Source organism: Mus musculus, chromosome 7 (assembly GCF_000001635.26).
Source record: "Mus musculus strain C57BL/6J chromosome 7, GRCm38.p6 C57BL/6J".
Taxonomy (NCBI): domain Eukaryota; kingdom Metazoa; phylum Chordata; class Mammalia; order Rodentia; family Muridae; genus Mus; species Mus musculus.
The window spans coordinates 121,460,828-121,488,098 of NC_000073.6; the positions used below are offsets into that span (position 1 = coordinate 121,460,828).

The 27,271-nt window shown below is 44.9% G+C and overlaps 1 protein-coding gene across 6 annotated transcripts in view; it reads left to right on the plus strand.

The window, feature by feature from the left end:
* Hs3st2 (heparan sulfate (glucosamine) 3-O-sulfotransferase 2) overlaps positions 1 to 27,271 on the plus strand; it is a 110,184-nt gene that overhangs the window by 69,243 nt on the left and 13,670 nt on the right. Inside the window, exon 3 of one of the 6 annotated variants that reach the window (XM_030242241.1) lies at positions 12,749 to 13,055. The exons of 4 other annotated variants lie outside the window; for them this stretch is intronic. In XM_030242241.1, the coding sequence (XP_030098101.1) occupies positions 12,749 to 12,794 (46 nt within the window). In that variant the 3' untranslated portion in view covers positions 12,795 to 13,055. Of the gene's footprint in view, positions 1 to 12,748; positions 13,067 to 27,271 lie in introns of those variants that run through there. One more of the 6 variants, XM_006507467.1, reaches the window with a different exon arrangement.

Consider the following 27,271-nt stretch of genomic DNA (forward strand, 5'->3'; position numbering starts at 1 on the left):
AGCCAAGGGCTGCACGTGGGATTTATGTTGTTGCACGAACAGCCCAGCCAAGCTGGAAAAGGATTCCTCTGTAAAACTAAGCCTGGGACACAGAGCTGATTCTGGCTGATCCCCACTTAGCTGGTCTATCTTCCAGAGCATCTACGAGGAAACCCAACTGTTGTGATTTGAGATGTGGCATCAGCATTGGGCTGCTGTGGATTCAAGTCCCCTTCCCTAAGTTGCAGCTTTGGGATCTTGGACAGGATTTTGTTGTTGTTTTAGAAACAGAAAATGTGTTTATTGATTGCTGATCCAGGCTATCAACTAAGAAAGTCTCAGACTGAAATAGGAGTTGGACAAGTTTTTGCAAATTGCTTTGCCATGTAAGATTTAAGATCTTCAGCCACATGTTACTTTAGACCAAGAGTTCAAAAGAAGCCCTGGAGTTGTCCTGTGGCTCACACCAGACTGAAATCAAAGACTCAGAGCCACACTCTTGCTGGAGACACACTCCTTGAGAAGACAGTATAAAAACAGCCATGCACAATGCTCGCTCACCTTACCAGGGAATGCTGGGTAGTCATAATCTGAAGTGCTAGCACTGGTTTACAAAGCAGTATGATGGTGGACCTTCCTGAACTTGCAGGGAGGGAAAACAAGGAATGCTGGGAGCATGGAAAGTTTGCCTGTGCTTATGGAGAGCTCTCTCCAACATGGAGTGAACTTGAGCCATTTGCCCACTCCACACAACTATTGCACTCTGAGGTGTTCTGCCCTGATCAGGTATGAGTCATAGACATCACAGCACTTCGCAGGCAACATCAGGGCATCCACGAAGCCTGTAATGGTTAATATTGATTATCAACCTGACAAGTTCTATGATCATCTAGGAGAGAGGCCTGTATGTAGATAGATCATGTATGTGGATATGTAGATGTGTATTTCCCAACAAGATGGGAAAACCCACACTCACTGGACTGGGGTCCTGGACTGAATATAAAGGAGAAAGTGAACTGAGCACCAGCATCCACCCCTCTCTGCTCCTTGGCTAGGGATGCAGTGGGACCAGCTGCCTCCTGCTCCTGCCCTGCTGTGATGGACTTGACTCTCAAACTGTGAGAGAAGACAAACCCTCCCTTTGTTAAATTGCTTCTGTCTGATGTTTTGTTGCAGAATTAGACAAGTTAACACAAAGCCTCCTGGGAAAGCCCAGACAATAGCATTATGCCAGCAAGAGTCAGGTGTTCAGGGATGACAGTCAAAGCCTCCAAACTGATTCCTCCTCTGTCCTCACCTCCCTTCTATCTTTCCCCAGATAGCATCCCAAAGTATCTGGCAGCATCTGTAAAACAGATCACAAGGAGACTAGATCCTGGCCTTTCTGCTTCATGTCACATTTGGCATAAATGCTGGGTCTTTTCATTTTTGTTTTTGTACTTTGTTGTTGTTGTTTTATTTTAATTTCTCCTGCAACCCGCTCTTATTGATCCTCCCAGCAATGGTGGCTTCCTTGTTACTGGGGAAGCACACTTGGGGGCTGTGCACATGTCCAGACCACCACTATCTCCCCCACTCCTTGTAGGCTTTTACCAGCATCTCCAGAGTGAAGCCTTCTTTGACACCATTCTCAGTAGCTCAACCTCTTCCATCCCCCTCTTCCCTGGCTTAGTTTCCTATTTAGGACTTGAGCCCTCTAAGGTAGCCTATCTGTCAGACACATCCCAGGCCTAGCTCTGTGCACCACAGAGTTTGGATTTTTCAGGTTAGTCTATGTCTGGGCTTTGGACCATCACCAAGCACGTAGTAAATGACCAGTAGATATTTGACAGATGTAAGACTTGGGCAAAAGGGTCTGAGATATGGTGGCCAGAGTCCTAGGGAACTATGTAAGACTACATCAGTAGCAACAGCTAGAGGTTTGGCTTATAGGCTACCAATGTGTGTGTGTGTGTGTGTGTGTGTGTGTGTGTGTGTGTGTGATCACTAATGTTGGCAGGAACATGGAAACATTTCCAAGGTCAAGATAGTCCTAGCTTGGAGGTGTAAATGAACTGAAATTGCCCCGTGAGGAAGTGACCGGGCATATAAACATCTACTTGGGTATCAGCTGTAACAGCTACAGATGTCTCCTCCTCTCCAGGCTGCATATTATCGATGGAAATGAGATGTGTGTACTGGTGTGCTCAAACAAGCCAGCAGCAGAGCAGGCACTCTGAGATGAACGTTTTAGAAGCTGGCCTGTAGATCTCTCTGCACAGAAGGGGACCAGCCCTGTGATCTGTCAGTAGGGCATCCAGATGGCAAGTAGCAGCCTGGAGATAAAGCCAGGAAGGAATTACTTAATAATCTACCCTTCACTTCTCGTATCGACCCAAAGGATGATGACTTCCGACTTATTTTCCAGGAGATAAGGTCCTCCCTAACCTTTCATTGTCATTTGCCCCGTGCTTCATCCTGTGTCAAACACAGTCGATCAGACTCCTGGGCTGCTGTTACCCCACAAGTTTTGTTTAGTCCATATGGTATTTTGAGGAAAAAATATTGGCTGCATACTTAAAAAATGAAAACATACCAAAAATAACACTTCTGATTTATCTTGAAAAGTGGGAGATTTTGGCAACAGGGGACCCTCATTCCTGTCTATTACAGTTAGCTGGGAAACAGTGGGGTTCTTATGAAATGGAGTGCATATCTTGGGGGACCCTCATCCACCCTGGCCAGCCTGCTCCAGCCACCATTGCCTGTATGATCATGCAAATACTTGAACTAGAAAAACTAGGAGGTGATGGCTACTCTGCTGAGAAGGAGGGGGCACTCCTGTGTCCCACAAGTTCCACCAACTGTGCCTTAAAGTCCCAAACATGAACCTATTGGACAGTCTGCTTTCTTAGCTGGCCCTGTGGCTTAAACTACAGGGCTCACACCCTATGAAAGTCAAAATGGGAAAGAAGACTTTTATTATTTAATATTTTGAGATCATTGCTCACTATGTAGCCCAGGATGGCCTGACACTCATTAGATAGCCCAGGCTAGCCTCAAATTTTGATCCTCTTACCTCTGTCTTCTCAGCGTTGGGTTTATGGATAGGTAGCACCATTGTCAGCTAGAAATGAGCTATTTATATAAAGTCTTCTAGAGCTGGCTGTGCTTGTGACCTCAGCCCTTGGGAAGATGAGGCAGGGGGATTGTGAGTTGTAGGCTAGCCTGGGATACACAGTGAAATGTTGTCTCAGGAACAGAAAAAAAAAAAGAAGACAGAGGAAGGGATGGAGGAAGGAAGAAATAAAAGAAGGGGGAGGAGACAGAGAGGAGCTTTTGAGCTAGCAGACCCTATTGTTCCTTCAGAAAACGCCACTCCTGTAACTTGACTTCGTCAAGTCCAGACGCAGAATCTATTCCATATGCCATGGGATGGAAAAGTTGGAGGCTAACATAACCAGCAACCTCTAAAACAGCAAATCCAAAGCCTGGAACACAACAGATATTTAAATATTCATTAAGTCTCATCTCAATTTAGTGGTGAGTGTCTTGGACCATTTTCTGTTGACCTCTACTACAAATCCATCAGGACATTTTAGGGGACAGATAACCCAGGCTGGAAGAGAGAAGTGGTGTATGGATGCTTTTGTCTTGGCACAGCTAATTTTGAGCATATAGTCACTCTCTTTGAGGCAAACGTCTTATTTGAAAAATTATTTATTAGCTCTGTGAGAAGCTGCAGTTATCCAAGTCTTGTTGGACTAAGAGGCTATGTGCTCTATGTGTTGTACCGGTGTTGGCTCTGGGACAACAGACCACTGAGACACTTGGCTTAAAGCAGTCGCCAGACATAGAGTCTAACTACTCTCTACGGTGCTGGCTTGTTTCGAGGTCACCTGGCTGGTTCTTCCAGTCTGGGTCTGACTTAGCTGAACTCAGTGGGATTCATCCTTGCATCTGTGGCCATATTGCAGGTCTGATATGTGGGGTGGCAGACATGTGGCAGCTTGGTCTAGAAATCATGATAGCCATCATGCCTCCACATGGTCAACCGTTCTCCTCTAAGATGTTGGACCTACTCAGTGATAGCCAAAAGATTCAGGGTCCACGGGAGGACAAATGCTGGCACCCAACAGTTTCAAGTGTTTGCATGTGTTACATGCGTTATCATCTGTTGGTCAAAGCAAATCACACGGCCAAGTTTGAGTCCGTGTGAGAAGGCACCACCAGGAAGGTCAGAAGCAGAAGGAGATTTCTTTGGATATTTTTGTAAGTGATAGACCCTATGGCAACCATAAGCTAAATTAAGAAACTTCCAGAACCCAGCAGTAAGTTGTCATCCTCCATAAACTACTTGCAAATTTGGGGACTGGTAAGGAGTTTGCTCCTGAAAGACCTGAGCTCAGCTCTTCTCCAGACTATATACAGAGCTTCTCACCTGAGTCCTCCAACCCTTGCTTCCCCGTGTGACCTGACTTGACCACAGCAGCTTGGGCAGCAGGCCCATATGGCTGCAAGTCTGTATCTCTAGAACACCAGACTCTGCCAGTGCCATATGCTGTCTGGGAAAAGTCATTGCTCACTAAGCCATCAATGCTGAGAACCAGCAGAGACATCTGTTGGGGCTGGAACCTGTCATGGTCCAGACAAGTACCAGGGCCTGGTGTACCTACAGACCCATGGGAAGCTAAAACAGCTGAACTAAAGGATGGTCTCCTGGCTTTCCTGGCATCTCTCTTCTGGATCCTGGTTCTGTCACTGGTTCCAAAAGCAGTCAGGGTTCTGTGTCTCTCAACTTTTCAGAACTTAAACCCTAAGACTTTGCAAGGGTGTGAGTAGACTGGAACCTCTCTGATCCTTCTCCACTACTGGAATACACTAGGGGCTACACTACCCTGTCTGCCAGGCCCTTCAGAGCTGGGTTACCCCAGTGGGATAAACTCTTAACTGCAACAAAGCTTGGAATTTAAGGATCATACCAAATTGTATAAGAGGTTGGGGATCAAACCTGCAGAGGTAAGCCTGCATGGGGCAGCCAGCAATCAGCACTAAGAGAGCACTTATTGTATACCTAGAATCAAGTACTGAGCCCTATGAAGTCTGTATTACTATTGATATTATTGTTATCATCATCATCATAATTATTATTAATTATTTAATAGTTATATTAATTATATTGTTATTAATTATTCTTTAAGGAGCCCATGGAAGTCTCTTGTGCTAGCTCACATAAGGGTAGATGGAGAGATAATGCTGACGGTCCATCCATGTGTCTCACTCCAGGGCTCACATCCTTTATTTTTGACATCAAGTCACTAAAGGTAGGGAAGCTGGTATAGCTATTAAAAGTACAAATACGTGGGCTTTGACTGCAAATTCAATGCCAGTCCTGTCATTCTGCCTAGATAACCCCAAGTCCAGGCTCTGCTTTCTGAGTAGATAACCAGTTTGAATTGTTGCCTTCTTGTATTCCTATGAATCCACCATGTGTTTTTTGCCTTAAAGATCATCTCTAGAGATCTCTAGATGTCCTACAGGAAGGACTGGTGATGTAATGAGCTCTCGTGTCTTTGAGACTACTACTATGATGTTCCATCAGAAAGCAATTGAGCCCCTTTTGTACACTGTGCTCTTGTCAGTTGTCCTGTGTCCTTGAAAGGGCAAAGACAGATGGCAAATGAGTCATGGATTTCAACACCCTTTGCAGGCTTGGCAGCCCTGTTGGGAAGCCACCTCAGGGACCTGACATTGTGAACACATGGCCCGAGTGATTTGGCCCCATTTTGCATGAGATTAACTGCGTCTGAGGTGCACTGAGGGTTGGAGAGTGACTTGGAGCTAATGAGCTGAGTTCAGGACAGCATTAATGTGGCTGCACACCCAGGAGGCACTGCCATCCATCAGTCTGTCGGCCCCTCTGGGGAACGCTGTGCTGTAAATTTATCTGAAAGTAGCAACTCCACCACTGAATTCTCCCTTCAAGTCCATCTGTATCTGAAATCTTCCTCTGAATTCCTGGAGAGGATAAAGCAGTCCACCAGCCTCCGCTCTTCAAAGCATAAATGGGATTATTCAGACAAGGCTCAGGGGCCATTGGGCCATGAAGAGACTCCTAATAGTCAACCAGGGACTGCCTGAACCATGATGATGAAGACTAGGAAGCCTCTAGTGGTCCACAAAGCTCTGTGAGGAATGGAGTCCAGCCTGTGAGAAGGTTAAGGACTCTCAGCTAAGGTAGGTATTAGAGAACAGTCAAATGGCTTGAGAAATCACTCACATTTGCTAAGTGCTCTATCTCAGTTTGTATGTTCTTCAGTAGTGCTGTGGAAAAATAATTTGCGTTTGCAAAGTACAGATGATATCTGTTGGTTTTGCCTCCCCAGCATCTATTCTGTCTTTAGCTGGCATCACCTCTTTTTTTTTTCCCACTGTGGAACAGCATCTGTGCTTTGTGGTTCCAGTTGAGGAATGTATCTGATTATGTTACTTCCATGAAGGTGGACCTGTAGCCTGGAACCTTCTTGTCTGTGGATGGACGTCTCTGCCAAACACACCAAGGAAGTAGTCTTAAATGTAAGGCCAAGACACAGAGCACAGCAAAACCAGCCAGAGATGGTAGCACATGCCTATGATGCCAGCACTGAGAAGGTCAAGGCACTACGTGGTCATCTCACTCTAGGCCCCCAAAACCTAGTCCTTAGGAAGCAGGTGAAAGGCTTTCTCAGTGACAGGCTGATTATGCCCCCTTGATGGCTGGTTCAGACACTGGTACTGTTAGAAGACATGGTAGAATCCATGTTAAAACAACAAATGATCACAAGCTCAGAATCAGTCTAGGCTACATAGTGAGTTCAAGGCAAGTCAGAGCAACTTAAGAGAGAATTTATGTCAAAATAAAACAGAGCTGGCTTGAGGCGCAGCTCAGCATTTGTTGAGCGTGTACAAGGTCCTGGGGGGACATACCAGGCACTATACAGAAAAAAAATGAGGTCTAGGGGGAAGAGAAGGGGAGAGGACCATGAACTGATAAAGACAGTGGATACCAAGGACATCATTTGATCCGTGGCTCTAAAGGAACCTGAGACTAAATGAACCCTTGGACTTCCAGAGCATATGTGACAATCAATTCTATTGTTAGTTTCTGTCACTTGTGACCACACAGCTAAACTCAACTGTAACCTTATCTCTAACAACTCCTAGTTCTGTGGTCTTAGGAAAATATCTAAATTCACTTTCTGAAAAACATCCATAATACTAGCGCATGTCTTGCGAGGCAGCTGAGAAGACTGACAAGGACACCTATGTATGCGCCTGACCACTGCTTGACTTGAATGGCGCTCCATGACCCACCCATCTTTTTCCTTCCCAACACTCCTCTATTGCCTCGGCACACACTGCAAGAAGATAGAGTCGAATCCCTGTGAGCACAGAAGCCCCAAAGGCTACCCTCAGGGCTTGCTGTTCGTACTTTCTCTCATTTTCTCTTTTCCCTTCCGCTCACTCACCAGCCATTCCATTCTCTAGGAAAGGCACCAGAATTCACATGTGGATGTTTCAGCTGCCATGTTGGAACTGTAAGATTTAAAGGAAGGCAGCTGAGAGAAACCAAAGCCCGCAGGGTATCGGTGGGATTAGGAACAAATGGACGGAATAGATGGTGGATTGTGGGATGGAGGGATATGTAATGTCTATAACAGAACCCTAGCTTTCTTGGCAAAATTGGACAGAAAGGTTTCCAGTGGGCTCAGGAAGCTGGAGAAAATACTTCATAGTATTAAAAACAAATGAACAGCAACGAACTTGTACTCTCCTGAAAAGATGTCTTACCCAGTAAAAATGCCTCCCATGAAAGCATGAGGACCTGAGTTCAAATCCTGCAGAACCCAGGTAAGAAGCCAGTTGTGGCAGCTCATGCCCGAGATGCCTGTAGTGCTAAGGAGGTGGGGGGGACCCACAGGACCTGTTGAAATCCAGGCTACCAAGTTGGCAAGCTGCGGGTTATGTGAGAGACCCTGCATAGTGGCCAGGTTCTCTAAAGAGAAAGCACTGCTATTTACAGTTTATATAAATATTCTTTATTAGAGTGGCTTACAGGTTGCAGCCCAAGTCCTCCAGGAATGCCAAGGTTTGGGTCTGGGTGTTGTTCAGTTCATGAGACTGGATATCTTAGCAATCCGGATCTGTTCCTGGAGTCCCAGGAGTGTCCTAGAGAGCAACCAGTCTTCAGTCTATGTTAGAATCCCAAAGCAGTGGTCTCAAACACCACCAAAGGAATGACTGAAACAGAGCAGATGAACTTGCCAGCCATAGTGAAAACAAGTAGGCAAAGACAGATGCTTCCTTCCCCCTTGTCTTTTTCTATGCGCTGCCATCAGAAGGTGTGGCTCAGATTTAGGGTGAACCTTCCAGCCTCAAATGACCCACTCAGCACAATCCTTCACAGACTTGTCCAGTTGCTTGGGTTTCATTTGATTTCAGGTTTAATCATGTTGAAAACCAAGATTGGCTGTCATACTTGGTCTCGATAGATGTTAAGGAAGGTTAGAAAGAGAGCCAAAGGGCACCTGTGATAGGAAAGAGAAAAAGAAGACGGGGGTTAGATTACATGGGCGATGGGGGGTGGGAGAGATGAGGGGGAGAAAGATTACTAAACACACTGTTCAAAATGTCATAATGCTGTTTAATACTGTGTAGGCTAGTTCAAAAATAAAGCTAAACATTTAATAAACAAGACAGGGAAGTGATTGAAGATAGCTGACAGCTACCTCAGGTCTCCACACATACACAAGAAGAGGAAGTGGAGGAAGTGGGGGAGGGAGAGGACGGAAGAGGGAGGAAGCTTACACTAACAGTTCTCCGCCCATTTGTTTGTAAGCTCCTTAAGAGCAAGCTCTGGGCCTCCTGCTTGGTCTTCTGCCAGCATCTCCTGAGGTCTCAGACACTTTAATAGTAATTAATAAATATCAGCAAAAGAAAAATAAATAAATACAAGTGTCGTAGACACCCAGGCTGCCCACTGTCAGCCAGCAGGATGTAGCCACCCAGGCAAGTTTCCCTAGACCCGTATGTGTTTTGTAGCTCTTAGTGGCTTTTGTTTTTCTTTTTTTATGAGAACATTTTAAGGCAGAAATTTCACATGGTAAAAAAATCTTTTTTTTTCTTATTTCATAATTTAAAAAGTAACATACGCGAGGGTTCCAAAGAGATCCTTTGGGGTCTGTGAGGGAGGTGAATTTGGCTGCTCTGGGATCCTCAGACCACAGCAATATTCCAGATATCCAGATGCTCCATTTGAGGAAAAGCCAGACCTCCTTATGGTAACACTGTCAATGTTAAATAGACTCCAGCTCTAAAGCACACTGGCCAGTCCCACTTCTGTTCAGTCACAGGACAGAAGGCGACAGCTGAGGAATTCAGAGTCTCACCAGCCGAGCTGTACTGGCAACTGGTATCCAGCAACTTAGCCTGGAAGTCCAACGCCCCTTAAAAGAAGGTTAGAGAAGTTGGAGAGGCCTAAGAAACTGAAGATAGTGTGTGAAGGGCAGATGTTGAAGGATGGAGGCTGATTTGCCAGGACAGGCCCTAGCTAAAGTGGAAGGTCTGTGCTATGTGGGATGGATTGGAAGTTTTGGGACTCGCAGACAGCACCATCTAAACAAATGACATATGGCTAGAGAGGCACTATAATGTGTGTGTGTGTGTGTGTGTGTGTGTGTGTGTGTGTGTGTGTGTGTGTGGTCAGTGGGCCGGGACAGCCAGCAGCAAGATGGCTCAGCAGGTAAAGGTGCTTGCCACCAAGTCTGACAACCTGAGCTGTGTTCCATGTAGTGGAAGGAGAGATCTGACTCCTGCAGATTGTCCTCTGACATCTGAATGTGTGCCTTGGCATACAGGAACCCAACCAGTGCACTCCCCCCCCCACAATCAATCGATAGATAGATAGATAGATAGATAGATAGATAGATAGATAGATAGATAGATAGACAGACAAACAAACAAACACGATGACTCTTTAAAGAAAGACACCACCAATGACAGCTGAGATGAGTTCAGACTTTTGTCTGGGTTTTGCTTGTTTGCTTGTTTGGTTGAACTGTATCCTCATCCTTACTCCTTTCTCCTGGGGTTAGTGATTGACTACAGCCCGCCTCACGTCCTGCCTCTAAACTCTAAATTAAGGAAAAACACAGATGCAGGGAGAAATTAAAACACAACTTCTGTTTCTATTTGTGGCCATACTAGACCGAACTGGGATCTTGAACATAAGCCAACAGTAACACTGGGTCCTGCTTTTGCGGAAAGTTGGGGCACACACACCCCCAGCCAGTCACAGGGGAACATCAGACCATGGGAAAGCTGGAGCACCCACATAGCCAGTCACAGGGGACATCAGGCTGTCTTTTACATCTATTGAGAGAATGCCAGAGGGTGACTTTCAGACCTGCTCTAGGAACCAGGGCAGGTCCTTCCAAAGGGTCCAGAGTTTACCTGTGATGGGCAAGTAACAGAGACCAGGGGACGGGGAAAGAGAGTGGAGGATCAATCAAGAAGCATAGACACCCTTGATCCAAATCCACAGCGTTAGCTCTGACATCATGCTTATTCTATATCGGGGAGCACCGTCTGACTCACTCTATAGGCTTCATATCACCATCTTATAGACAAGAGACCCAAGGAATGGAGGCTTCATCAGCTCGCCTAAGAGCATACTGGTAAGAGGATGAACAGATCCTCAAGTCTAGATTCCTTTGCCTCCGGATGGGAGAGAAGGGACAGCAGTGCTTCAGCCTCAGTAGTGTTCAGAGCGTGTGCAAGTGCTCACACTGATCCTTACATCCTGCTGTCCAGGACTGTATGGTTGAAGGATTGTCACACCATGAATCTCCCCAGGTCCTGGCCATCATTTCGGGGTGTCATATTCCAATGCAGGTGCTACAGAAATAGGCTCCTGGGTTTGTACCTATGCTTGGCCATTTTTAAGTTGGGTAACGCTGGGTACCTTTCTTATCATCAGTTTTTCCATCTGCAAAAGGAAGGAAAGTATACTTACCATCATTTTTATCCCCTATGAAGCTAGGCAGGTTCTGATCCAATGTAGATGCCTATCTCAAGCATCATTTGCCCCAAACCATTGCGGTTTTCGCTCTTGGACTACACACCTCTGACATCCCGAACTCCTGTACAAATAGAGCAAAGGATTCCTTAAGGGTGGACAGAAGAAGGCTTCCCCTCCTACACCCTCTCCAACCTCCAATACCTGAGGACAGCCCAGCCACTATTTGAAGCCATAGTCTTTAGAGATGAGGTTGAAAGGAGTCAAGACAATCCCTTCCCAAGAACATAACATTTGAACTTAGAACTACTGCTCTCAAATCCACATTTCCTCAGCATGTGTCCCTGTGAATTCTTTTCTGTCCTAGAATGTTTGTTTGTTTGTTTGTTTGTTTTTTAATACCAGAAATGTCCCTTTACCAGGGAGAAAACAGGCTCTCTTCCCCAGATAAATACTTTCATGAGGATTTTGCACATGGCACTGAGTTGAAGTCAAGCACATTTTGACCTGGTTAACAGTCATCCTTGCCTGCTGGAAGTCTATGGTATGCAGATTTCAATAGATCTGACTAGCTCTGCTCTTAAACTCTGAGAGTGAACACATCAGGAATCAATACTTGGGGCTAGAGAGATGTTCAGTTGGTGTTTGCTGCCCAGGAATGAGGTCCTGAGTTTGGATCCCCAGCACCAACATTAGAAACAAGAGTGACATCACATGCCTGTTATCCCAGCAGTGGGGAGATGGAGACAGAGGATGACATCACATGTCTGTTATCCCAGCAGTGGGGAGATGGAGACAGAGGATGACATCACATGCCTGTTATCCCAGCACTGGGGAGATGGAGACAGAGGATGACATCACATGTCTGTTATCCCAGCACTGGGGAGATGGAGACAGAGGATGACATCACATGCCCTTTAGCCTAGCACTGGGGAGATGGAGACAGAGGATGACATCACATGCCCGTTAGCCTAGCACTGGGAAGGTGGAGACAGAGGGATCCCTGGGCTCACTGGCCATTCAAGTCATGGAACTCCAAGTTTAGTCTTAGGAAAATAAGGTGAATAGTAGTTGTGGAAGACATCCCATGTTAATCTCTGGCCTTCGTATATGTACATGAGTCCACACACATCCATACATAAAGAAATCGATCTTTCATGTTTGGTGTGATGGTGCATGCCTGTATCTCTAGCACTTGCTTACTTGTGGGGAAGAAGCAGAAAGACTGTAAGTTCGGGGTCAGCTTGGCTACATCATAAGAGAAACATATGCTAGAGAGAAAGGCAGAGGGAGAGAGAGGGGATGAAAAGTGAGGAGGGGGAGGGGGAGAAGGAGGGGAGGGAAGAAGGAGAGGGAGGGAGGGAAGGAGAGTGGGAGAGAGGGTGGGAGGGAGAGAAAGCAGCCTTCTTTTACCAGAGCCTTGCAGGAGGGGACACTCCCTCCCATCCCGAGATGGATGGCTGAATGTGCATTGCTTTCAGGGGTACAGTAACTCTTGTATTTTCCTCTAAGAAAAGTGGTCCTGTGGGCTCGTTTGCTTCTCGCTCAAACTCCTCTCCAGACAGCCACGAAGTCTGCTTTATAGCTCCAGTTAGCTGTACAATTAAACTCAAAGCAACCCATTTATGAATATGAGACGGCAAGTTTCCTTGCAAAACATAGCAAAGTAACAGATGCTTCCCGCAGTAAACAAATTGATATACAGCTTTGTGTTTCTCTTCTTGGTACTCTCAGCAAAGAGCCTTCCCAGGAAGCACAACTTAGGAACAAGGTGCTGTAAGGTGACCGTGCGTCGAGATTGCTCCACTGCACATGGAGTCTGGGTGACCCACTTCTGAAGCTCCATCTTCTCACAAACTCCAGCGAAGGAATCCTCATATGAAGCGTAGGACTGCTGCCAGCCTCGTGCAGAACAGACAAACGTGTCACTTTGGGGACAAGCCCAGGCACAGGGGAGACCACCTGGCAAACTCCATGGACACTTGGTTTGCTCTCCACTTTTTCTTGGCTGCAAAGAAGACAGTTCACGCAACTTTAAATGGAGTGCCCAAGGTGGATGTTTTTCGTTTACCTTTGGCAGAGCAGAGGGACAAACTCAGGGCCTGGCACATACTAGACAACCACACGAGCACTGAGCCACATTACACCACACAAAAATCAGCCTCTGCTTCATAGGCTAAAGGACCTTCAGAGGGATGCATGTGACCCACTCACACTGCAGCGTGGATCTCTTTAGAACAATCAGTCCTGGTTCACCCACGTCCCTGGTGTTCTTGAGAGGTTTGGGTGTGTGTGTCTGTGTGTGTGTGTGCCTCTAGTCACCTTATACACAGGCATCTTTAAAACCATTTTTTTACATTAAATATTTGGAGCCACTCTTGGAAGACCTTTAACAGTTAATCTTGCTCTATAAATCAGTCACTGGCCAATATCATAATCTATTCAAATTGATACAACAAAATACCATAAACTGATTATAGAGAGTTATAGAGAGACATGCATTGCTTACAGTAAGACCCAAGTCTAAAATCAGAGCACCAGCTTCCAGCCCATAGATCTGTCTTCTCACTGAGTTCTCACATGGGACTCTGGGAAGACCCTGAAAAGACACTACGTCACTAGGACTCTGACCTTGTGCTCCAATCACTTCCCTGTCCCCACCTCCACTTGCTGTCAACATGGAGATTTGTTCCAGCATCAGTGCTTTGGAGCAACACAACCTTTCAATACTTGCACATCCTGACCTATGCACCCATATGCATGAACCCATAGCAGGCCCTCTGTGCTCTGCTCAGAGCTGCCTCCGTCCTCACTCCTACATGCTGATGGCTGTCATTTGACAGCAGCATCCTGGTTAAAGTTCTGGGGAGTTCATATTTCTAAAAATTGCCTTGGACTTGAGGATTGGGGTACTCAGTAACTCTCAGCTAATAATAGCAGGCATGGGCTCATGGATGGCCACTGCAGACCTCTTGGTTGGGACAGCTCTCACTCTGGCTTTTCAATGTCTCTACCCTCACTTCTCCCAGTGGTAACTGGCTCGGCAGCAAAGCTATGACTGCTTCCTTTCTGTCCATACCCTTCCTTGGCTGATTTCTAAGAACACCTTCCAAATAAGCGATTGCACAAAAATCTTGTCTCAGAGTCTGCTTCTTGAAGGAGGGGGTAAATCTAGACTCCAAGCTGATTCCTGGTCTTCTGTCTCTCAGTTGGAGCTGATGTTCAGATCTGAACCCTTAAACCCATTTCTCTCTCTAGGGCTGCCAATGATCTCATCAGCATAGAGCTAATTGTTGAGAGCCTTTAGCTTGTCTGCAGCATCCGACATCACTGACATTTTTGGTGTGGACTGGAAAATACACTCTACTTTCTATTTCACAGTGTTAAGATACATACTTATCCAAGTAACACCAGCTCCATGAACACAGCTTTGCACTCTCCGGAGTCAAGTTAGGTGCTTGCTGTCCTCACACCTTAAATACATCTCCATTTTTAGCAATTCTTCTTCCTTTGTAGCCATTTGCCTTCTCTGTTAGACTGTAGGCTCTTTAATTAAGGCTTTAAAAAAATGGTTTCAGCACCAAGGGCAGTATACTGCACACATCATCGAGTGAACCAGTTGACAACATTGTACAATAGCCACCGTACCATGAAAATCAATACCCACCCAGCTTCCTCTATGTTCTGGCTACACAAGGGTATGGCTAGCTGAAAAAACAAAAACAAAAATGTGGATGTGTGCAGACCCAAATCTTTGTATAGATTCTTGGAATTAAACAAAGGAGCGAGCCCTGAGAACAACAGAACCTTCTGGCTCAAGAATTTTGGTGATAAATGTACAATCAAAATCCAACTTGGTTGCCATGACAATAAGTAGAGATGGAGGCAGTGCAGGGTATCATTCCATCATCCATATGCAGGGCACTGTGCTGACACCGCCTATGTATTTTATTTAAACCTTGCAAAAGCTTGCAGAGTGTATTTTCCTTCCTTCATCTCATAAACACAGGAACTGAGCCTCAGAGAGGTTGAGAGTTACTAGTACCCTAATCTTCAAGTGATGGAGACTGGATTACAGCTTGGGTCTGTTTTCCATATGCTTTAGCAGTGCAGTGGGAGGGGGGTGCATTAGAAGATCTGAAGGGATTTGAAAAATATTCTCATGAAGACCATGAGAGAAGGGGTTGCAGAAAGATATATCTAACTGAGATCTGTCTGTTATGGATAGGGTTGTTTCATGTGTGTATGCATGTGTATGTATGTATTTGTATGTGTGTGTGCGTGTATGTATGCATGCATGTATGTGTGCATGTGTATGTATGTATATATGTGCATGTGCGTATGTAAGTATGTATGTGCATGTGTGTGAATGTATGTGTACATGTGTGCATGTGTATGTATATATGTATGTGTGTATGTATGTGCATCTGACTTTTTTGTTTTGTTTTGTTTTGTTTTTACCACAATTAGGAGGTTACATGAAACTTGGGGTTTGGGGAGACCCCCCTATTAGTTTCTGGGAAATAATTGATTTTTGAGGAAAATTGCAATACTTAAAGCTGGTGGAAGGCTTCGGCAGTCAGTAAACACCTTCGTTCATTCCAAGACCTTCATCCAATGAGGAAGATCCTAGGGTTTTTGCACACTTTGCTCAACTAGAAGAGAAGCTAATTTCCCTCCTTTGACATTGTATCTAATCAGAAATTACTTTCCATACAAGGTCATAGGGTTAAGATCTACTTACACTTCTATAACAGTCTTGGGAAAACATGGGCCTCTGTGACTCCATCTACAGTAACTGCACCAGGTGTGCTGCTACTAAAGAAAATCCCTTCCTAGAAGAGAATTCATTTTTGTGTGTATGAAACCCACTGAAATGTTTTTATCTTAATAGAGCCATACTTTTAAACAGTTATTTTTACATCTCTGTTCCAGAACATCTAATAAACCAGTTATTTATATGTTTAACACAAAGGACATATAGAAATCCTTTGACTTTTTTAAAGTTAAAGTGTTTCTTAAATCTCAGTACATGGCCAGGGAGATGGCTCAGGGAGTAAAGTGCTCTCTGGATAAGCATGAGGACCTGAGTTTAGATCCCCAGGTAGAGCCTGGGAGTGGTGGCACATGCCCCTAATGCCAGCCAGGCTGGACACACTTGCTCCTCGCTGACCAGCCAACCTTGTTGAAATGGAGCACCCCAGACACACAAGAGGCTTGGAGAAGAAGTACGGAGAAAAACATCCTGATGTCAACCTGTGGCCTTTACATTTACACGTGCATGAACAAGAGCATCTGTGAATGCATGTGCATGAACACACATGCACATGTACACATACACACATGCATACACATACATACACATACATACATTTATACACATGCACATATATACATATGCACATTCACACACACATGCACATACATGTATACACACATACACATGCACACATACACACATGCACATATACATGGACACATGCATGTATGTGCACACACATGCACATATATACATATGCACATTCACACACATGCACATACATATATAAATACATACACATGCACACATACATACACACAACATACAAATACATATGTACACACATACACATATGAGACAACCCCATCCTTAACAGACAGATCTCAGCTACATATATCTTTCTGTAACCCCTTCAGAGGATATTTTTCAAATCCCTTCAGATCTTCTAATATAAATGCACAAGTATCTTTGGTTTGGTTTTGTCTTAGCAGTGGTAGAAGTAAAAATGTTTCTTTCTGTCTGTCTTTGTCTCTCAGCTTCTGTCTGTCTGTCTCTGTCTCTCCTCACGCACACACACACACACACACACACACACACACACACACATATACACGGGGGCGGGGTGGGGCAGGGCAAGCAAGTGTTTTATGACTGAGCTATAACATTGTCCCTTTTTTTTTTTTATCTCGACTTTGTGACTGTCTCACTAAGTTACCAAGCATGTCTTGAGTTCAGTCTATAGCCCAGGCAGGCCTTGAACTTGGGGCCCTCCTGTCTCTAAATAGCCTTACAGCTGATTGCAGGTGAACACCACCTGGCTCTGTCTGTTACCATGGTTCTTAGGACCATGCAGTCCCGATGCACTACACCTCCTACCTTTCCCCTCAACCTTCTTATATCAGCTGTTACACTCATCAATTATTGCAACAATTCCATTTAATAGATGTAGCAACTGAGGCTTGCTGAGGTTAAACAATGAGTACTCAGTCCAGATATGACCAAAGCAGGATTGGATGCAATGTTAGACAGATCTCTGAATCTGTAGAAGACATGTGTAGTATGCTGTATACTGTGCCTTCCTGATTTAAAGAGCCATCAAACTGACCTGCTATATCAAATTGCCTGCCAAGAGAGCTGAAAGTTACTTTTAACTGTCCAATTCCCTGGCACGAGGTGTCTTGCCGGAGGCATTGTTATGTAGTAGAAATCACCTGTGTTTAACAGGAAACGGCCTGTTTAGTTTAGTTAATCCACATAGACGTGGCTGATGAGAAAACTGGCTAATTAGTTGTGGAATTAAAAAAAAAAAAAACAAGCAGCTGTGCCATGTGAAATGCAGTTTACTTCCGAAGCCCAGAGGAGCATGGGCCGCCCCTCGCTGTGTACACACTGGTGTCTTGGCTGATCGTTCAGCTGTGTGTTTTGCAGTGCAGGTATCCTGGCTCTGTTCCAGGGTGGATAATTGCGTTCTGCCTAGGTTCTCCCTCCAGTCCCAGGCAGGTACACGGTTACTGATAGTAACTACAGCTAATGGGAGTCCACTAAGTGGGGAATCAGATGGGAAAATTTTCACATATCATTCCCAATCCTTTCCACAACTCAGTTTTATTTAATTCTCTTTAATAGGGAAAGTGAGGCTTGGAGGTGAAGTGGCTTGCCAGTGGCTACTCAATGTTAAGAAGCAAGACGGAGACTGAAACTTTCAATTCCTACATTCATTTGGGGGAAAGTGGGTACTTGAAAAAAAAAGGTGCAAAAAATGGTGTAATTTGTATTGCAAAAATGAAATTGCAAAGTGTTGATTTTAAGTTAACTTTAATTTTAATCCTAGTTTAAATTTAACTATAAGATTAAAATTACAAGGAATCTAACTTATGTTTCTTTGTATCTAATACATTTGAGTACAGTGCTGATCTTGGGTCTTCAAGGAGTTATGTTTCCTAATGAGAAACGAGTTTCCTTCCAGCCCCGAACCTCCAATTTCCCTTCCCAGAGGCTTCAAATCTCTAATCTCTCCTTGCACCTCATCCAATATATTTTAGACATGTGCACCTTATTTTCTCTTTGAATTTGCTGTTATAAACTTGTTTGGCAGAAGTGGACTGTAGCTCTGTTTTTATTTAGAATGTAATAAGTGTGTTGGGAGTGAAGAAGTAGAGAATTTCATAAGAATATCAGACAAGGAGCAGCAGCATGCTCTACAGTGAGGGGGAAGATGTGAGACAGACGAGACTACCGGGGAGTAGACTGGGTTCTTCATTTGGGCATCCAAAGACACCTGCAGATATATATAAAATATTTTCTAAATCATTTTTTAAATCTAATAAGCACCCGCTTTTCCTATCTGAAACATCTGCTAAAATGCAGCTTGTAATCGTAGCAGAGCACTTTATTAAAACAATCATACCAGGGCTGAATACGTTTAGGTTATCTTTATTATTTTTAGCACTTGTATACGCTAAGTGGCCTTGAACACCTTTCCACAACTGTCTCAGTATTTTGACAGGATACATTCCAGTGAGTATCTTCTATAACATTTGAGCATATTTGCACCCCTAATAGCTATATAGAGCACACATGTCTGAGTAAAATAAATACCTTTTAACATGTTATCGGAGGCTGGAGAGATGGCTCAGCAGTTAAAGGAACTGGCTGCTCTTCCAGAGGACCTGAATTTAATTCCCAGTAACCACATGGTGGCTCAGGACTACCTGTAATGGGATCCAATGCCCTCTTCTAGTGTGTCTGAAGACAGCTACAGTGTATTCATATACATAAAATAAATAAATAAATCTTTTTTAAAAAAAACGTTACTTTATTTGGATTTATTTTTTATCACTTGGATAGCTACTGAATTTGAATGTTTTGCCAAAGATGATATTGTTTGTGAATAATTATGTATTTTCTTCAGTTTTCTATTGGTGTGTTTTTCTTAATATTAATGTGTAGGGGTAAAAACCTGAGTGCCCGAGGAGGCCAGGAGAGAATGTGGGAGCCCCTGGGACTGGAGTTGTAGTGAGTTGTATGGGAGCTGGGAACTGAACTGAGGTCTTACCCAAGGGCAGCCAGTGCTCTTACCAGCTGAGCCATCTTTCCAACCGTGGAGGTGTTTCTCTTAATAACTTACAAAGATGTCGTGTGCTGGCATATTAGCTGTGTGCCTGCCTTATATGAAGTGGAGCGTGTCTTTTTCACTTACTTCCTCTTTATGTTTTTGTCACTGTTATTATTGTTGGTTTCTACTGTAATACTTTGAAAATTTTGTGGTCAGAACAAAAGTCCCCCTTTCTGCTTTTATCTCTTGTAGTCTGGTTATAAGTCTTCCCCTGTTTGCTAAATTTTTTAAATCTAGTAAACACCCGCCCATGGATAGGCATGCCCACTGGATTACTGATTGTTTATGCTGGGGTGTGTGTGCGTGTGCGTGTGCGTGTGTGTGTGTGTGTGTGTGATTTATTGAGGAGAGGATGCACTCTACATGTGGAGGTCAGAGGGTAGCTTGTGGGAGTTAAATCTTCTCTTTCTACCGTGTGTAGGTCCTGGAAATTAAATTCAGGTCATCAGGCTTGGTGGCAAGCACCGTTACCCAGTGATCCATTTCAATGGACCCATGGTTTCCTTCTTAACATTAAATTAGTTTGTTCATTTTGACTTAATACTGAGATAACAGTGAATAAAGAAATCTAAGCCCACCACCCCACAAATGACTCGCTGATGTTTACCAAAATACCCAGTCACTCAGAATGTTTCCAGTCATTGCAAACACTACCCCTAGGGCAAAGAATGTAGCTCAGGGGTAGAGTACTTGCCTAGTGTGCACAAGACCCTGTTTGTTGAATCCCAACACTGAAAAAAAGGGAAGGAGAGAGAGAGAGAGAGAGAGAGAGAGAGAGAGAGAGAGAGAGAGAGAGAGAGAATGGAGGTGAGGAAAATATCGAGAAGAAAGAAGAAGAGAAAGGGTTATTGAAACAAAGTTTCAGGTTGTTTCTGACCTGATTTTATTCATCCTCCATCTCTGTGCTCCCAAGCCACAGTCACAGTGTTGTAATTACGACAGCTTTCATACATGCATTCATATGGGATGTGGCAAGTCTCTGCCTCTATCACTCTTACTCCTAATAAAATGAACTGGCGCTTTTCATTAATTTATTAATCCAATAGAAACTTTATAATTATTTTGTCAAATTCAATTTTTAAGTCCTTTTGGGATTTGGGTTGGAATTACATTTGACTTATAGATTCATTTGAGAAGAATTGATGTCTCTCACTAACATTACGAGTTCCCATCTCTCCATTTATTAAAGTTTTAATTGAGTTGTCCATAAATTATAGAGCAATGTTAAATATTAATTGTGTTAGTGGGCATCTTTGTCTTGCCTAGCCTTAATGAGGCTCCCAGCCTGGAGGTGCCCAGACTGACGCAGCTGAATGGAAGTGCTGGGGTTTCTGTGCCTGCTTCCACTTTTCAGTACCCTAGGCGGGTTCTTTTTTTTGCACCTAATCTCCTAAGTGAAAAATAAGGTCTTAGAGTTAATAGAGACACATACCTGGTGCTATTGAGAGATTCAAATGAAATAGCTCTTGTGAGGTGGACGCGGTGCCATGCCTGCCGTGAGCCTCACGGAGCTGATCTAATCTCTGCTCCCTTCCTGCCGGCTGCCTATGCTTTAAGATGGCCGCTCTGTTTTGAGGTGGTGGTGGTTGTTGAAGATGCAACTTTCTGCCTTTTACTTAAGCTTAGTTTTTCTCAATTAGTAACGGATGTTGCATTTACTAAGTACTAATCTATGGAGATGTTAACTTTCTTGTGACCTATTTCTGCACTGAGTAATAACGCGGTGTTCGATGGAATTATACTGACTCAATGCAACTCGCCGGCTTTTATAATATGCTTTGGGGGATAGGATTTGATGGCCCGTTTGTTTTAAGGGGGTTCTCCCACGTGGCCCCAAGTAGATCTACATGCCTGCATCAGAGCCCCAGCCCACTCTTCTCTGCGCCCGATGGCATCGAGTCTGGCAGTCCTTGTCCCCATCTATAGAGATGAGCTCCCCTTTGTCTGTCCAGACAGGTGGTCTCTGCGACCTTGACCCCCAAGCTTCTGGGAGAGTGTGTCAGAACCCGTTTGCTGTTGATGGTGTAGTTTTGTGCTCCGTTTGCTTCTGACGGTATTGCTTTGTGCTCCGTGCCTAACAAGCATGAGACACAGCTCCGCAAAACAAAAACGAGGGAAGAGAGAAAGGGAAGGAAAGAAAAAGGAAGGAAGGAGAAGAGGAGGAATATATTCTCCTCATTATTGCCAACCCTTCTGAAGCCAACACCTACTTATATCTATCTCTTTGTATTCAGGGGCTTCTTTGAGAGGGACCCTCTATTTGTCACTCCAACTAGATATAGCTTGCCCGCCAGTGTCCTGGCTCCTCGTCTCAATCCATTCTTCTCTGTGCCTAGGGTCATTGAGTCTGGAGGTCCTGTTCACCATCTACAAAAGAATAAGCTCCCCTCTCCTCATATCTGAAGCCTCCACAGTACCTTTAAAAACGCACGGCTGACTGTTGTCATCCTTGGTCAGACTCACGTTGAAGCAGAGGAGCCCCTACCCCTCCTGTCCAATCACATCCCTGTGCCAGTTGCCACCCCTCTCCCCCAGCCCTTCCCTGCTTCTGATACCCACCATTCTTCTCTCATCCTATAAGACCTGCTAGTTTTTAGCTTCACATGTAAATGAGAACACATGGTATTTGTTAGAAGAATAGTTTTGACAGTGGAAGCTAAAAGCATTACTTACTGGCCTCTGTACAGTTTAACCCCAATTACTGTCCTTTTTTGCACAACTTCTGTAGTCTCTAGCTCTGCCACCCGGTCACTTGGGCAGCTGTTGTCCTTTGCAGGGTGCTCTTTGGAGGGTGGGATGTGATGTTTTTCAAGCTGTTGAATGCTTTTCAGTGCTTTTCTTTTGTTCTCATGAGCAGACTGACAAAATAGTAAATATTAGGAGTCATTTTTCCTCTACAAACTTCTACAGATGATAATCTGTGTTATTGTTTGGATGCTGTTGTTTTGCCTGGAATTTGATGCAGCTAAGATGTCCGTATCCAGCTCGACTTTGTAGAAATGCTTCTTTTACATATGCTGGATGCCTGTAGTCCTTGCAAAAGCACTTGCTTTCTACTTGTCATTTAAGACATTTGAACTGATATGTTTCTATAGGATAGATACTGGGTGGGTGAGTGGTTGAATGTGTGGGTGCATAAATCCGTGGGTTGGTGGTTCATTTTATTAGGAGTAAGTAGCCTTCAGTCTACCCATGTAGCCATCTTACCTCCTTGGAAATGTCTGCTTAATGATTTTTTTCATTAATTCATCTATCCATTCACTGGACATCCCATTCGCAGCCCCCTCCCCACTTCCAGCCCTACACCTACAAATCCCCACCCCACCCCCCAGAGAAGGGGAAGCTGCCCTCCTGGATCTTGTCTGACATTCTAGCCAGTTTGTCTGAGGCCTCTCTTTCAATTCTATCTACACACCATGCATTGCTGCAACTACCGTCTCTTGCACCAAGTCTCTCAAGGCAGTCCTTTTGTGTACCGTGACACTAGAATTAAAATATCAGGTTCAAGTTTGTTCTGATTTTACTTTCTGCGTCAGTCACACTTCTCTCGATGGCTGTCGATCTGGGCATTTGTGTACTTTTAGATTCTCTACAATGGCTTACTTCATCCCAACCCCATCTGCAAGTGTGTGTGTTTGTGTGTGTGTGTGTGTGTGTGTGTGTGTGTGTGTGTGTGTCTAGGAGCATGTCATGCCCATGGCATGACACATGTGTGGAAGTGAGGACCACCTCAGATGTCAGTCCTCACCTTCCAACATCATTAGAGACAGGGCCTTATTATTCACCACTGTGTGTGCTAAGTTAGCTGGTTCTGGGCATTCTGGTTATGACCAGTCTTGTCCCTACCTCCATCTCACCATAGAAGAGCTGGGACTACAGACACATACCACCACATAGAGCTTTCCCATGGGTTCTTGGATGCTTGCAAAACAAGCACTTTCCCCACTGGACCATCCCCCCAGTCTACCCTGCATTTTCATATCCTCTTATCTTCTTCATCGATGTCTGCTTCTAAGCATGTGCTCATTGCCTGACTTTCCAGCCACTTCAGGGTTTCTCTGGGCACTTCATTCACTCATTACATGTTTCTTCCTTTTCCTTTTCTTTTTTAACAAGTTGTAATGAAATATTTTCTTTTGCCCTTTAGCACCCCTGCCAAGCCTGAAGCTTCACCAGGGTGAGTCCTGTGTCTATTTTATTTATAGCCATGACCTCAGAGCTGGCTGGCAGACAGCAGGTACTCAGTAAGTGACTATTGTATGAATATTATGATATATCCTCATTACAGTGTTCTGGCAATTTCCTAGAATATGCAAAAATAAACAATGCAAAAAAAGTGTGCCTCATCTCTGAATCAGTTGTGTGCTACAGATAATATATAAACTCTGTGCGTGCATGTGTGTGTGTGTGTGTGTGTGTGTGTGTGTGTGTATAAATCCTCTGTGAAGATCTTCAGCAGACCTCTTTCTTACACGAGGAGCCCATGTTGCCTTGATTTAGGCCTCAGCTCCTTCCCATCCTATTCATTTGACAAGCGAGATATTTGGTGGCTATGATTCATGCCCGTCTGCTTGCCTGTGATGAGATTGGCTCTGTGACAAGGATTAAAGATACACAAAGATGAGGCAGACACCATCCTCTGCTGATGGGATTTAGTGGGGGGAACTCACAGGGGAGAAAGGCAATATATAAACAGATATGCAAAGTCATTGCACACCTGTGCTTGCATCTATGAGAGAAAGAGTCCATGGGTATCAAAAATCACATTGAAACATGGTGACATTTGATCTGAGGATGAGACAGGGTGCAACATGGGAAGAGCTAGGGTTAACTATCCTGGACAGAAAGAATATTAACACCTTGGGATTAGCAGGTGGCGTTGCTCTACTCCAAGGCTAGCTGAGAATCCACACTTGTACAATTTAGGCAAGTCTTGAACCTGGAAACAAGCACTGGGGACCCAACAGGTTCAAGCACACCAGAGCCCAGACACTATGGGGTAGGGACTGACTGCTCGGTAGGCTCTTTGGCAATAAGTATGTCTCATTCCCCGCATGATCAGAAAGCCAACTCTGAGGACCTTTGCAACCATGAGGCTTAATGCAGGAATTGGTGTGCCTACAGCTATTGAGAGACAAGACAGAAAGGCCCTTCTTTTATCAGCCATCAAGTCCAACAAAGGCAGCATCAGGAACCTGGGGATTCCTGTGTCTACTCTGTCAGCTGTATCAGGATCATGTCCCACTAGGGGGTACTGTTGTGCTTCAGGAAGTTGGGCTGCCTCGCAGAACTTGTCCCTTTAAATCCATCCACATCTCTGGGGACTCTGGAGTGGGGTGGTTGTAAAGCTTGGTGGGAAAAGACTAAACTTACTGATTCATCTAGTCATCTGTTGGAGAGCTTGAAAGTACCTGGAAATGCTAAGAGTTCTTGAGACTCTGAATATACACAGCAGGAGGTGAGGGGGCTGTATGGACAGCTCAGGTAGGGGGCACAGTGTGGTGAAGGTATGGATACTCAGACTAAGGAGGGTGGCATCCAAAGCTGCTGGGTTGGTTTGCTCCATTCTCACCTGACCCCAGAGGTTTCCATCCCCTCTGAAGTACGAGCCAACCTCGTCTACAAATGGCAGGATTTGGTGAATTGAAAAGCTTGGGAAAGTGCTAATGTCACATGTGTGCGGAGGAAGAGTTCATTGGCCAGAGGAGCATAACAGACTGGCCATGTGTGCTAATGTCCTTCACATTGACTGCCAGGACTCTATGATGGGAATCACCTACTGACTAAGGTGCCTTCTGACAGAACTCCAGATGGGGAAGAGGGTGAGGGCAGCCAGCTTCAGGCCCTCCATGGTGCTTGTTTCCTTCATGTCCTTACAGATGATCTGCCATTCTGTAGGAAGCAGAGGGTGTCCAAGCTGTGAAAGGAGGGGAGCCTCTCCTAGAGTTGGTCTCTATACTGTTTCAGGCTGGCTCATGGCAACCACAAAGAGGATAATGACCCCTCAGCGCCAGTTAGAAGCATCACTGCCACATGAACTCTTGTTTCCTGGATGCTGACACCATTGGAAAGTATCACACAAGAGAAACAAAGTCCTGGAGAAATTCCTATGGAATAGGCATAGGCATAGGGCTCGGGAGCATGTGTGCCCAAAGCCAAGAAGAAACATTTTAGGGAGTAAGGAGTGGGTAGACACTCCCGATGCTATATAAGGGAGAATTAAACCAAGACTAAAGTTGAAAGCGGCTGAGATTGTGGCTCAATGGGTAGAATGCTTACCCGGTTTGATCCCAGGCCTTGAAAAACTTGTGGTGCCATGTGCCTGTAATCCCAGCACTCAGGGGGTGGAGCCACGAGGATCAGAAATTCAAAGCCATCACTGTGTAATGAGTCTGGGGCCAGCAGGGCTTACACAGGGCCCTGTCTGAAAACAAAATAAACAAAATAAAACAAAACACACACACTAGAGCGAGGAGATGGGCTGGCAATCAGAGGCACCGGGATGAGGAAGAGTGTGACTAACAGGAGGAAGCAGAAGCATTCAACTCTGGATCAAGATCCTCAGCTGGAAAGAACAGCAGCCATGGAGGACTACTCTATGAGGAGAGAAAGCAGGCATCAGGCTCCCCAAAGAGACTTGAATGCAATCAGGGAAACCCAATAGAAAACAGGAAGCCCATTCAAGGATGGGTGTGGCATTTTATGATTGATACAGGCTCTCACCTGTTTACCTGGCTTAGACTTCAGGGCAGCACAGGAAGTCTGAGCCATCCACCTGTTGCTGGTGAGGAAGCTGATAGGAATGTCACAGAAGCCAGGGAACAGAATGGCTCTGACTTAAATCCTAGCTGATGTTTTTACTAATTCTAATCATGCATAATTCCTTACCTGACATCAGTTACTCAACTGCTGACTATAGGAAGCCTTCATCAAATGCATACCTTGCACCAGTATTATTAGGTCTGCCTCCTTGACACCCGGCTGCTCCAATAGCACGGCCTGGCAAGTCAGCTTCCAGGTAGAGCCAGATAGATATGCAGACACTTGGGCTCCTTCCTGACACCTACTGTGTTTGTGTATTGGTGAATCCTCACAGAGATTTTACTGGCTTAACCCAGGACGAAGGACAGAGGGAAGAGGAAGAAGATAAACCCGGAGGAGACAGGCAGATATGCAGTTACCTTCAGCTAGTGTCCCCAAGCTCAGCCACAGATGGAGCCTGAGAAATTGAGGTCCAGTTGCCAGGAAACATCTAGGGCTGCTCAAGCACTCGCAAAAACACTTAACACCCACGGTCCCTCAGCCTCCTATCCGGGCCAGCATCTAGAGGAAGGATGCCTGCCATGTCCTCGCCACCCACCCACACTTCAGCCACTCCAAACAACCTTCCTTCCCTCAGTGTGCAGTGCAGGCATTTGTCCTCCTAAATAATATCAATGGAGGCCTTTACAAATAGCTTTTAATAAGCTCTAGTTTCTTAATGACCGAGAACACATGCTCATGGTCAAGAAAAGAGGCAAGTCCATAAACACATCAAACTAAAGGTGAAAATTAATTCCCAGGATGCACAACACCATCCGCTGCAGATCTCCCAAGGTCATTCTCCAAACCCAAGGTCATTCTCCAAACCTAAGCCCTGCTAAGGACACCTGTGCATCCTTTCAGAAGAGACACACGCATATACACTCCAGCATATGTGTGTGGATTTGCAACGCAAAAAAAAAAAACGTTAACCTGACTGCAACTCACCTCTCCCACTTAACAACACGCCCTGGACTCTCTTCCGAGTGTGTCTTTAAATAGATCTTTCTTGCTTTTAACAGCCGCTTTATAATCTATAGCAGAGCCTTGTTAGAGCTTATTTAACCACATCCTACTAATG